This window comes from Tripterygium wilfordii, chromosome 11 (assembly GCF_013401445.1).
Source record: "Tripterygium wilfordii isolate XIE 37 chromosome 11, ASM1340144v1, whole genome shotgun sequence".
Lineage (NCBI taxonomy): Eukaryota > Viridiplantae > Streptophyta > Magnoliopsida > Celastrales > Celastraceae > Tripterygium > Tripterygium wilfordii.
In genome coordinates, this window is record NC_052242.1 from 12,516,134 (window position 1) to 12,528,419 (window position 12,286).

At 36.7% G+C, this 12,286-nt stretch overlaps 1 protein-coding gene across 1 annotated transcript; it reads right to left on the reverse strand.

Annotated features, from left to right (window-relative positions):
* Positions 1-99: 99 nt before the first annotated feature.
* On the reverse strand, positions 100-8,242 carry LOC120009167. The gene is made up of 19 exons (XM_038859635.1): positions 7,878-8,242; positions 7,595-7,782; positions 7,147-7,251; positions 6,604-6,675; positions 6,236-6,383; positions 5,803-5,885; positions 5,121-5,176; positions 4,726-4,862; positions 4,547-4,637; positions 4,384-4,449; positions 4,033-4,255; positions 3,020-3,121; positions 2,724-2,809; positions 2,506-2,628; positions 1,191-1,260; positions 1,009-1,100; positions 634-738; positions 417-545; positions 100-320 (listed from the first exon to the last, which is right to left on the reverse strand). The coding sequence occupies exons 1-18, from the start codon at positions 8,225-8,227 to the stop codon at positions 432-434; spliced, it is 2,211 nt and encodes a 736-aa protein (XP_038715563.1). The 5' UTR covers positions 8,228-8,242; the 3' UTR covers positions 100-320; positions 417-431.
* Between the last annotated feature and the right edge of the window lie 4,044 nt (positions 8,243-12,286).

The window sequence follows — 12,286 nt, forward strand, 5'->3', positions numbered from 1 at the left end:
TACACGTTTAATAAACAACAGAGCAACCTCAACTTTCATAGCCAGGCAACTCACTGATTAAAGGGAAATCCTTGTCCCTCCTAAATGCGCTCAAAGAAATGAAGGCACTTGGGGCATTATCACTTGAACACAAATAAACAAATAAAGTATAGAAATTAACATGAAGTTAAAAGTAAGAAAGAAAGCGGCTTGCTAAAAAGAAGAAGAGGAAAACCCATAATACAAGAACAAAGGAAACAGTATAAAAGACTTGGTACATCACAAACTTGCAGCCATTCCACAGTCATTCGAGCTTATTTTGGTGTCATCAGAAAAACTTCCTGAAAGAAGCAAATTGACTGCACTCATTCAATTGCTGCAAGCAAATGTTAATAAGCGAAATTTATGACCTAATATAAGAGGAAGAAGATAGATACCTTTCTACAGCAAGCTTAATCAAAGTTATCAATTTTGATTGGAGTGATATCATCTGCAACACTGAAATGACCTACCAGACGTGCGAAGAACACCATTTGTTGTTCCAGCGTGAATTTGATGTTCTCGGCCTGCACACAAAACTAGATGAGTACTAATGTATTTCTGACAAATACAAGACTAGTAACTACTAACTAGACAACATGTGCTTGAATGCACCTTGCGGAAACCATGCTGTTCTCCTTCATACTCCACAAGAGCAACTGGCAAACCTTTTTCCTTTATTGCCTTGTAGATTTTACGAGCTTGATCAGGAGGCACAACCTGCAAAATATCAAATAGATCATCTGACTTATTGAAAGATGACTAAGACGAATTTTTTGACAATGACATGAAACTATGACCTAGTTACCATATGACTCTGAACAAAGTGACATGATTGAACATTGCATTTTTTGCAGTTCTATGAATAAAATTTTCTGGAGACTCGTCCCTTAAAATTCTGAACATTGCATTTTTTGCAGTTCTGATACTGAACTCAGGAATCCCTCACGAGTTACGAAAATGGGGAAGGTTGAAGATTATATTTTATACCTTGTCTTCCAATCCTTGGAAGAGAATTATTGGGCAAGAAAATCTATCCACAAAGTTGATAGGGGATCTCTCAAAACACTCCTTCTCACCTCCTGCAATCAGTTAAAATATGCCTCACATCGAACACAATGAGTGGAACTAAAGAACCAAATAGGATTCAATTCTTCTCTTTTCCAGCTTACCAACAAGCCTATCGGTATAGTGAGACTCAAATTTGTGAGTTTCTGCTGTTAACAGGTTTAAGTCAGCAACCTGTTCACAGAAAACGAGACCAGCAAAACCAGTCAATCAACTACATTATTTTGGTAATATATATACAAACATATATATAGTTATATGATTCAGCGGTCCCTTCCTTCATTGAAACGAAAAAAACTACCATTTACAACAAGAAAGATATATACAATCCTGCAAAATTGCACCAAAAAATATCATGAAGAGAATATCGAAAGCTGACGTTTCAATGGCAAACAATCGGAGCCCTCACATGAGCTGAAGAAATAGATTAGTGACAAAAACCAAGTTTCTCCAAGAGAACATCATGATAAGCCTACCCATAATGATAATGCATGACTCCTATCAGAAGCATATACTTAGAGACCCTCCATCCTATATGATGCTGACAGTGACTCAAAGGTGGGATCCAACATCTTCTTTGGAAAAGCAAAAAAGGAGCCAGGATAAACCAGGTTAAGAATGAGGTACACATTGTTATCATGCCGCAGAAATGCAATCCACCTCTTAAAGCGAGTGAGCAACCAAGCCCAATTTCTGGTCAGCGGCTCCCACTCCTAGAATGAATGCAAAGAGAACAACAGCCATTTTGTCTCACAGTATTGGTGCTTCTTCAGAGTCATGTTTGTAAATTAACATAATAAGACAAAGTGAAGTCGAGATGAATGTAAACTAACAGCATTATTGACAGTGTTTCAATCAGGCAAGGAAAAAAAGAAGGAAGACAAAACTATCGATAAGAAAGTAGTTAAACAGACAGAAGATAAATAGTCTAGCATTATTGAAAGACAAAAGGACAGCTTACATAAAGATTATATTTCCAGGGGAGTAACATGAAAACATATGGCAGAAAAATATAAAGACGATACAGCTTTTATTATGCACAAGGTTGCTTTGGGTGACTAGACAGCAGATGAGTGAGAAAGCCAAAGTCAGACCCGGCCTTCTTTCTTTCCGAGAAACTGTAACCATCTTATCTTTAGGAACTTAATATCAGTAAAGAGAAGATTTTCATCCTGCACTCTTAAGCACTATGTACAAGAACCTAATAACCACATTCCCCACATTATTTCCCCAATTCCATCCACTAATCCATTTTCTGCAACTTTATGAGTATCTATCAATTTCAGGGAAATGCACCATCTTTTGGTTGGACTGTATCTTAACTAGTTTTTGATGACAATGGAAGTAATCATAAACCTCTACATATCTCATTGCTCATCAGAAATTAGTTTGGAACTGTCTGTAAGATAAAGCACTCACGCCATATAAGGAAGCTCCGGCCTTGAATGTGTCTTTAAAAGCAAGAGCAGCTAATGTAGTATAACCGCCAGCCGAACCTCCAGTTATACAGAGACGCTCCCCATCTGCTTTTCCATTTTCCACCTGATTGAATTAACATATAGTATCATGAATTCAAGAATGCCTGCTTATAAAATTTGATTTATAATGAACAGAAAAGAAGCCAAATTAAAAATTACCATATATCTAGCACAGCTACAACAGTCATTCACATCAACAATTCCCCAGCGTCCCAACAAGCGTTCTCGATATTCTCTTCCGTAACCTTCAAAATTATCATTCATGTCACCTTTTTTTGGCGTAGAATTAGCTGTATATATTACGAATGAAGTTTTATAGATTCCAAAAGGCCCCTCCTTTTGGAAAAGTTTAAAATAAGAACAACAATTCAGGACAAACAACTGTATCACTAGACTTGGGATCAATAAAAACAGAATTCCAGACAGAAATAATGATAGTAGGGTCAAGGAAAAACCTGTGCTTCCACCATAGTTTACATCCACAAATGCCCAACCTCTACTAGTCCAATACTGGATGCTCAGATTCAAGATTCCATGTGTCTCACTAGTAGGTCCTCCTGAATCATTTTCCACACCATTTTCCATCATTATAAAATCGAAATATCACAGTGATTTGATTATAGATTCTCAAAAAAGTATGGACAGTTGAAACCAGGATGCCATTAACAAATTTGGAAATTAGACACATGGCCACAGGATCAAATCAGCGGAAAATAACTTCATGTTTCTTTGAGTTTGAAAGAAATTAGATAACTTTTCATTCAAACCTTCTATAACTAAACAACTCAATTTCATTTTCATATGAAAAATCTTGAAGAACAAAGAAGTACATCACAGGTTTAATTCCTAGACAGCCTCTTCACATATTATGTGGGCTTAAGATCTACGTATGTCCTTGGTTCAAAGAAATTTTAGTTTCAGAAAAAAAGGTTTGCGTACCTCCTGCCGGTCCCTGACCCCGTCCCCTACAGGAGCCTTGCGCACGGGTGTTGTTTACCCATTTTTTTTAAAGAAGTGCATTACAAATTAGGCGTTGCCAACATGATTGAACAGAAATACAATAACGAAATAAAGAGGTTTTCATATTACAAAACTTCAAAATATAATATACATGATTTGTATATGTTATCCACCAAAATCACATTTTCAGGATTTTTTTTTTAATATCAGGGTTATTCATTCCACCTTCCGTAAAATCTCGTGGCAAAAGTTCATGTCAATTAAAACGCAAACACCCCATTACTGCACGATTACGGGGCAAGCCAGGTACAAGGTGCCTGATAGAAAAGGCTCTCAACTAGTCATAGCATTGTACTTTCAATTTTCTTTTGTACTCCAGGTGCTTTGTTTCATGGCACTGTTTTTATATGCAAGGGTCATCCATTTTTTAAAACCGCATCAACCGTATGATCAGCAAGTACAGAACAACAAAGTTGATATTGATACAAGATGAACGACAATAACATACCATGACTTTTCAATAACAACGGTGGCTTTTCTTCTTGGCTAGCTTGATAATTGGGATTTGATGGTGGATAAAAGTAGGCATATGCATTTTGACCAGGGACTTCTGTTGGAAATTCAATAAACTCTGGCAAGCTAAAGTAAGACTTGTACATTAAACAATCAGGAGAAGAAGACCAAACAATCTTGAAATCAACAACTTTTGATTTATGATCATCTAAAGTAACCTGGTAAAAAAAAGGGAAGAATTACCAATATTGATAATAACAATGTATATGCATTTTCATTACAGTAACTGCAGCAATTAAAGAAAGAAATTAACAATAAGAAGAGAAAACAGAATAGATGGCAGCACCTTAGCCACTGATGATGGGTGAACTGCAGATGCACCCTCTATGTACAGGCAACCATTACCTAAAGTCTGCACGAATAACAGTGAATATATTACAAACTATCAACTAAAAGGATTTCTTTCACTTAGTAATTTCAAGAACAACTGGACAAGGTTAAAAATGTACGATATTATCCACGTCAGTAAAAGGAATATCAAGCACTGATAATGAGCCCTGAGCATCATCCAGAATTCCAAGATATGATATTCCCTTCTGCCTGAAAACATATGCTCAAGGATTCTCTTAGAATATAGTTGCAAAGAAAATATATTTATAGGATAAACGAAGGCTGATCCACCAAGTACCTATAACTACAAGCGATTAGATTCTTCGCATCACCACTCAGGATAAAATCATAAGATTTTATGCCAAAAACCCATAATGGTCTTGAAAACTCAGCATCCAACGAGTAAACTGCTACCACCTTATTTTCAGATTCATTCTGCTCCAAAGGAGAAAAAGGAAAAGAAAATTAATAGTTAATTGGACGGATGTGAAAGCAACTGTGTCTTGTGTTGTTACAAAATCAAGACAGCCAAACTAAAGAACTATGTCCAAAACAATGCATCTGAAGGATTTCTGACTTCATAAACACGTCCTATTTACGTCACTATAGTTATTGAAAACAAAATCAACATCCTCAATGAAAAATAAATATTCCAAACTCCACTGCGAATATATATTTGAACATAGAATTTACCCATTTATAGAGATTCCAAAATCCACTTTCTCTATCAGTAATGAAAAACAGTTCCCCTGCATAAATTTATACAAAACTCAATGAATCTCATGATTGAAGCCACCAAAAGACAGATACTTCTCTTGAATTGATACTATAAAAAGTTGTTGAATTCCAAACATAAACCTTTTAAAATGAAATGAATGAATATGTGCACAGAAGACTCCATAACCGCATCAATGGTCAACTGAGCAAAAAAGAAAACCTTGTCTAGGCTTTGTAAGCAAAATTAGTTTCCAGGTATTTGTCTCTATGAGAATCCAGCTCAATGCCAAGGTTCTCAATCCCATTGCTGCTCTTCAGAACAACAAAATAATTGAGGCTTTGATGATAACTATGACAGAATTACATGTTTAGTGTTATGTTGAAGTGTGTTAAATTTTTACACCCTAGCATGATAATTTCACTGTTCTATCTCACATTTATGTTGCATCACTAACGTAGGCAAAAGTAAACAATTACCATGCACAAGACTCCGACAGTGTACGCAATGTTGGGGACATAAAAAGTGAATGCAACCTTACCCCCACAAGGCGGAGAGGCTATTTACAGGATTTGAACCTATGTCGTCTACCTTACCACTAAACCATGGTTCGTCCTTATGTTGGATCCCTAACTTAAATATATATTATAGAGAATATACCTTGTGGTGACCACTTTGGTTCAGTAGGAGACTCCACAAGTATAGGATCACATCCAGCAACACATATGCGTTTGTATACCTCCCTGCAGCTCAGAATCAAGAAGATCTAACAATTCAGCAGCAATGCACTTACCAATCTTTTGAAAACAAAATTTTAGTGGAACCAATCTTTTGAAGCAAATTCTCAGACTACTAATTACAATTTAGAAATACATATTCGAGAAGAAATATGACTGCTATCTGCACCCCTAGATGTATATACACCAAAACCATATTTTCTTCCCAAAACAACCACTTCATATTCAATGCTGACAGTTCATTTTTTAGAAGTTGTGCGATAAAAAGGAAAAATATATGATAACCAGTTCTCAAAAGTAACTTCCTCTTATGCAACCACGAAAAAGATAAAGAATTTCAAAAGAAAAATACTTACCCCTTTCCATCAATATAGCCGACCCAGAGTTCAGCTTTGTCCCATGGCATGTTAGGGTGCCCCCATTCAATCCACGCTATACGTTCACCTTTGGGATCCAAACGTGGGAAGGCATAGAAGTCATTGCCGCTAATTAATACCTTGGGTTCTGAATGCCATATTTTTCAGAAGAGTATATTTTAATGTGATTTCCTCATCATAGAGGGAGAAACAAAGATACAATACAAACAATAAAGTAGCATTACTGCTACCAAAAACTTTTAAGATAATCCTACCGCAGAGTAATAACAAAATGCTCATTCTTTTGAGTGTATATTTACAATGAAAGAGAAGAAAAAAAATCATTATTTTCCAAAAAAAACCCATACCTTGGATATTCTTGTCACTAAGGTCTATCGCGACAATCGTTGTGATTGAATTTGTACTACTTTTCCGCTGATCTACCAATATTAAAGAACATATCATAAGAAACACTCTAAATGAAGCAGAAAGCCCACAACTTATAATTCGAGAACCAAAGGCCATTACTAGGGGCATAACTGATAAACAAGCCAAGCCTTTGCTAGGCTAGGCTATGCCCTATTCGTATAAAATCAGCTGAGCCTGAGCTCAAGCTCGGATTTCAATTTAACTTGAAGCCGGCATTAACAAGTCAAAATAAAGAAATACTAATTTTACTATGATAAATTGAGAATATATAGGATATAAACCTAGTAATGCTTCATTGCTATGATATAAAGGCTCAAGGGCTTCAGGATGCTCATTTTTGGAACAAGCCTCAAAACCACACCTGGACATGGCTTATTTACTAAAGCAGTAAATCAAGAGCTGAACCCCTGATGGATAGTTTGCAAGCTGTTTTGCTCATTTACACCCCTGTCCTTGAGAATCAAGAGTCTTGAAATAATTACCTTCCCTTACAGAGACATAACGGCTAAAGCGTGAATCAAAGACTCCGTCAGCATAACAGACTACTGGGGCTCCATAATCTGGTGTGAGTGGTACAGGCGACGAATCTGCTAGGTATGCAGTATCTTATATCAGCAAATATCATTAACATTTACGAAAAAACTACTTCAACTATATTTCAAAAATTCAGACAATTAGAATCTGCACTGTATGCAAGAAGAAATCTCATTTCCTAATGTTTATAATGAAACCTTCAGACTGTGAACTTCTGGTTGTGCTGTTCTTTCCAACAATCTTAGGACACTTGCTGGAAATAGCTCATCAAAAAGACTTTAGCCAAACCCCAACAGGTTTTAATCATCCAAGCACGCGTAAAATACAAGTGGGCACAAAACGAGCCAAGACAAAAGAGTAACACATCTTGCTGAGTAAAAGCAAGAGCAATATTACCTGGAGAGTCGACTGACTGCCTGTACAATCTCTGGTCCTTGTAATTCGATAAAATGAGAGTATCCCCCGAAATCTGAAATGCGCCACCTCCATACTCCTGAGCCAGCGTCCGCACAGCAAAGTCCTTGGGGATAACATCGACAGGTTCATCTCCAGGTTTCTCTCCTTCTCTCACAAGAACCGATCGTCTGTCACGCCATCAATAACAATAGTATGAGTAAAGTAACAAATTTCAAAATCAATCAGATATGAAGATGCAAATGAATATTTACTGTCGACGTACCCTGATTCATTGGGACGGGATTCGAGCCAGATAAGGCGGCCGTGGCCATCAACAGAAGTCCCTCCGAGTCTCTTGGAAGCGCCGGAGACGACGTCGGCGGTGATCGGGGACTTCCAGGAGCCATAAGGAGCAGTAATCTTATCTTGTTCCGAGACCACTTGAAGTGGAGGCGCATTGGAAGAAGCCACTGAGGAAGCCATTCTCCGACAGCTCTGCCGATTAGCAGAGACTATGACGGGTACGATTCTTCGAGAGATGTGGTTGAAGTTGAAGAAGCCGAGATTGATGGCGGAGCCAGTAGATGAATAAGCAGACAGGCGAGTCAAACTGGCTATGCCCGATAGAACCATAACTCTGAAATTGCGTCACTGATGCTTTTTTAAAAATTTTAAAATTAATTCCAGACCGATTAACTGGTGGGTTGGGCTGTGATGGGCTAGCCCAGGTTTCAACTGTAATGGGCCTTTTTAATATTTCGAAAGCCCAATACATGGACTAAACTAGCTGAAAGGATTTAAGAACACTCCCTTCTCTGAATCCAAGCAGGGCTGCAAAATGAAAATTTGAAAACCATATATGAAGGGCGGGAGATATTGTGTTAATTTAGTCCCAAAAACCTGCAATAATGCTCTTCTATCATAGTTCAATCTACTCCGGATGCATGAACTCACACATGAATTTACCATGAGTTTGTATAGGATGCATAATTGGCGGGTTAACTTAATACACTGGCCGATGAATTTACCCAATATACACTTAAATATAGTGATTGCGGATCGTATCATAAAAGAAGAAGAAGCAACAAATAACCTGAAAATCCAATATGTTAACTGCAAATAAATTTTAACTCAACAAGAAGAGTACCATTCCAAGACTTTTGTGAACCGTGCCTTCTCTTCCTCCTCGTTGAACATAGAAAGAAGTGAAAACACTGTAAACCCTCACAAGCAAGGAGCTATTGGATGATCATATTTGTGACTCTTGCACTTTTCTTGTTTCATTTAAATTGGTACCACCACCATCAGGCATCTGATTCCTACACTCTTATGTGTCTATAAAGAAACTTTCATAATTGTGTGAAGGAGCATAATCATGAGCTTCTACCTCTCGGCGAACAAACAAGAAGCTGATATTGAAGCTGCGTTTCGCCATTTTTTTTTTAGCTTTAAATATAGAATTAGGTCAATGGTTTAGGGTTTAGGATTTAAATTTTGGGTTTGAGGTTTAGAATTTAGAGTTTGGTCTTTGGGTCGGCCTTGATCTTCTTTGATGTTTTGTGCTGCAAGCCTATTCCCTTCTTGGTGGCCTCTTTTGCTTTGGACCTTGTGGGGGCCTCGTGTGGGCTTCCGGCTTGGACGTGCAGCTGTGGGTTGGATTGTGTTATGGGCTTCCCTTGTAATTGGCTCCTTTCGACTTTTTGCTGTCTTCTTTTGGCCTTCGAGCTTTGTACCTAGTTCTTGGGGTATGCCCCTCGTACACTGTATAGTTTTTTTTTTGTTTATACAAAGCTTATTTACAAAAAAAGTTTAGGATCTAGAGTTTGGAGTTTAAGTTTTGCGGTTTTGAAGCTCAAGATTTGGTGTTTTGGGTTTAAGATTTGGAATTTTAGCCCTTTAAGGTTTTAAATTTGGGTAAATTGAAGGTATGTTTTTTATTCAATAAAATTAGAGTTGAGGGTGCCTAAAATAAGCAACCGTGTGGCGTCTCTAAAAAATTTCTTACCCAAAAACAATGAAGAGAGGATATATATATATATGTGCTCTATTGAAGTGGGCATGGGGTAAGCAAGTCCAGCTCAAATTAGTTGGCTGCTGCTAAACTACCAGGCCATTGCAGATTCTTGACTTTGAGAAATCCCAAATCAAAATCCGCCGCAAATCCAATTTTGTATCTTTTTTCTTAGTTTTCTTCATACCTCACAAGAAATTTTTCTCTAATTAATTCCCACCCATGCACGTATACAAACAGATAAATACATCTTTATTATTTGTGCGGACAGACTCAGTGAGTACTTTCAACAAGCATGTGCCATGCATGATTGTTGGTTGAGCTTTTACCCAGTTTATTCATCCACTGACCTCCTTTTTTCTTCTGTTTTTTCAGTTATAATACATTTCTTTTACAGTTTAATAACCCAAAAGCCAGTTGTGGGTATTATGATTTCTGGCACAAGATCGAACATAGAAGAGTGAGCGTTCACATCGTTTCCCGTTTAACACGTTGAGCAAGTGACAAAACATGAGGCAGGCAAAATAAACAAGAAGAAGATTAAACAAGTAGTGATAACAGAGACCAAATTCTTGACCAAAGCTGCAGTACAAAACAGGACAAACTACCCACTCCCACGCGGTACTGTGTACACAGAATGATGAGACCTTCGCCCACCGGCAAATTGGTCGGAAGGGAACACCATAGACCCCACTTACACCTACTAAAATCCAACGGCTCAACTTCTTTCTTGATTTATTGGGTTAAATTGTGTCTCTTTTGGAGTTTGTTTTGCTTGGAACCGTCGTGGTGAGGAAAAGTCATTTATTAAAAAAATATTTGACGTGTCAATAAAAGTACTATGGCGAAGTTAGTGTAAAATTGAATATTTTTTATTTATATTTATATTAAATAATTTTTGATAAATTTATTTTAATCAAATAAAATAATCAATTGGAGGGCGAATTTTTGGAAAAATCTCATGTCTTGACGTTAGAATGAGAAACAACTCTCTGCAATTTCAAACTTACCGCGGTAGGATAATACCGCAATACATTGCTCGAACAAATATTTTTTTTGCCGAACATAGGTTGAAGTTGTTTGGGAGTGTGTTAACTATTGTGAAGTGTTATATAATGCTATGAGTTATAAAATTATGGTGCTGTGAGGTAAGTTGGAACGTAAAAATTATTTGACGTATCATTTTTAAAACTGTGATGCAGTGCTGTGAGGTGCATTTAGCATATCTAAATTACGATTATATTAGATGACTAATAATATTAATATAAAATCACTTAACGTTTACATTGTACATTAATCTAAAATAAAATAATTGACCTAATTTGATTATATGGAACAATTCAACATATATTGTAAACGTTTGGGAGTATTATGAGATGAGGTGAGATGTTGTAAGATAAAAAACTGTGGCGCTGTGAGATCAGGGGCATCTAAACGCAGTACAAAAACACTTACGAAACAGATACATTGCATTTGGCCGGTACAAAGTACAAACACACTGATTAGGAATATCACGGTACAACTGCCCGTACAGAATTATAAGCTCTCAGGATTGTTGAAAACATCGAAATCAGTCGGTGGGTTGATGCCAGCTGTGATTTGATATCAACTGCCCAAACCGCTGATCGCTTAAATAGGTCGGGTCCAGCATAACTCCAAGAATTCATAAATACAGGCACGTGGGCGGCTAGGATGGAATCATTCATCTAAAACGGATCTGTTCAATTGGTATTCGTAATGCTCACTATAGCTCGTTCCTTTCATGATGAGCTAGCCTTTTTAATTATAACTAAAGGAAAGTTTTGAGGCTTTGAGCAGAACAATTTATTATTTTTTAACCAATAATGATATTATACAAATATATAAACACATAGTTAAATTTTATCAAAACTTAACGATTGGTTATAAAAATTTTAGATCTAGTGAGAATCGAGCTTTAAACCTTTCAAATTTATAAGATTTGACCTTAAAAATATACGTCATTTTACTATCACTCAATTGATTTTTTGTGCGCAAAAATATATTATTCAGGAGGAAAGTACATATTCTATACATTTAAATCAAAAAAAAAAATTTAGTGACTCTTTTACAATATCCTTCTCTATATCACTCTTGTAGAGGAATAAAATCCAACAATACATAGTTAATTCCATGATCAATACGGGAAAGACGCGTGTCATGATCCCATGTTCAAGTTAGGGGATCGTCCTGAACCACATGACCAAGGCAAGGGATCGGTCGAAACAAAGGATTTGACGGAGAATTGACATACTATAAGTTATATAATGAAATTCAAGGTATGAAGCTTTTTTTTCATTTATAAAAATACTCATATTGCGAGATTCTACTTGAGTGTCGGAACTTCCTCGATCACTATCGTAGCTACCGAATCTACTGACCTTCTCGTCACAGGTGATCAAGAATTGAGGTGAAGATTTTATATTCTATTAAATGATTGGAGTTGAATGCCCCATATTGCATTAAGACCCAAAAGAGTGATTTTTGTTCTACAGGCTCCTCAAACCATTTAAAATAGTTTTACAAATAAGTTTCCCCTCTCTCGCCCCACCAATGCAAATATGATCACCATCTCACTAGTAAGTAAGGATCCATACTCAAATTTGGTTCAAGTCACATACTAATTGGAATTCATGTATAAAGTTCAAGCAATCGACAATTCT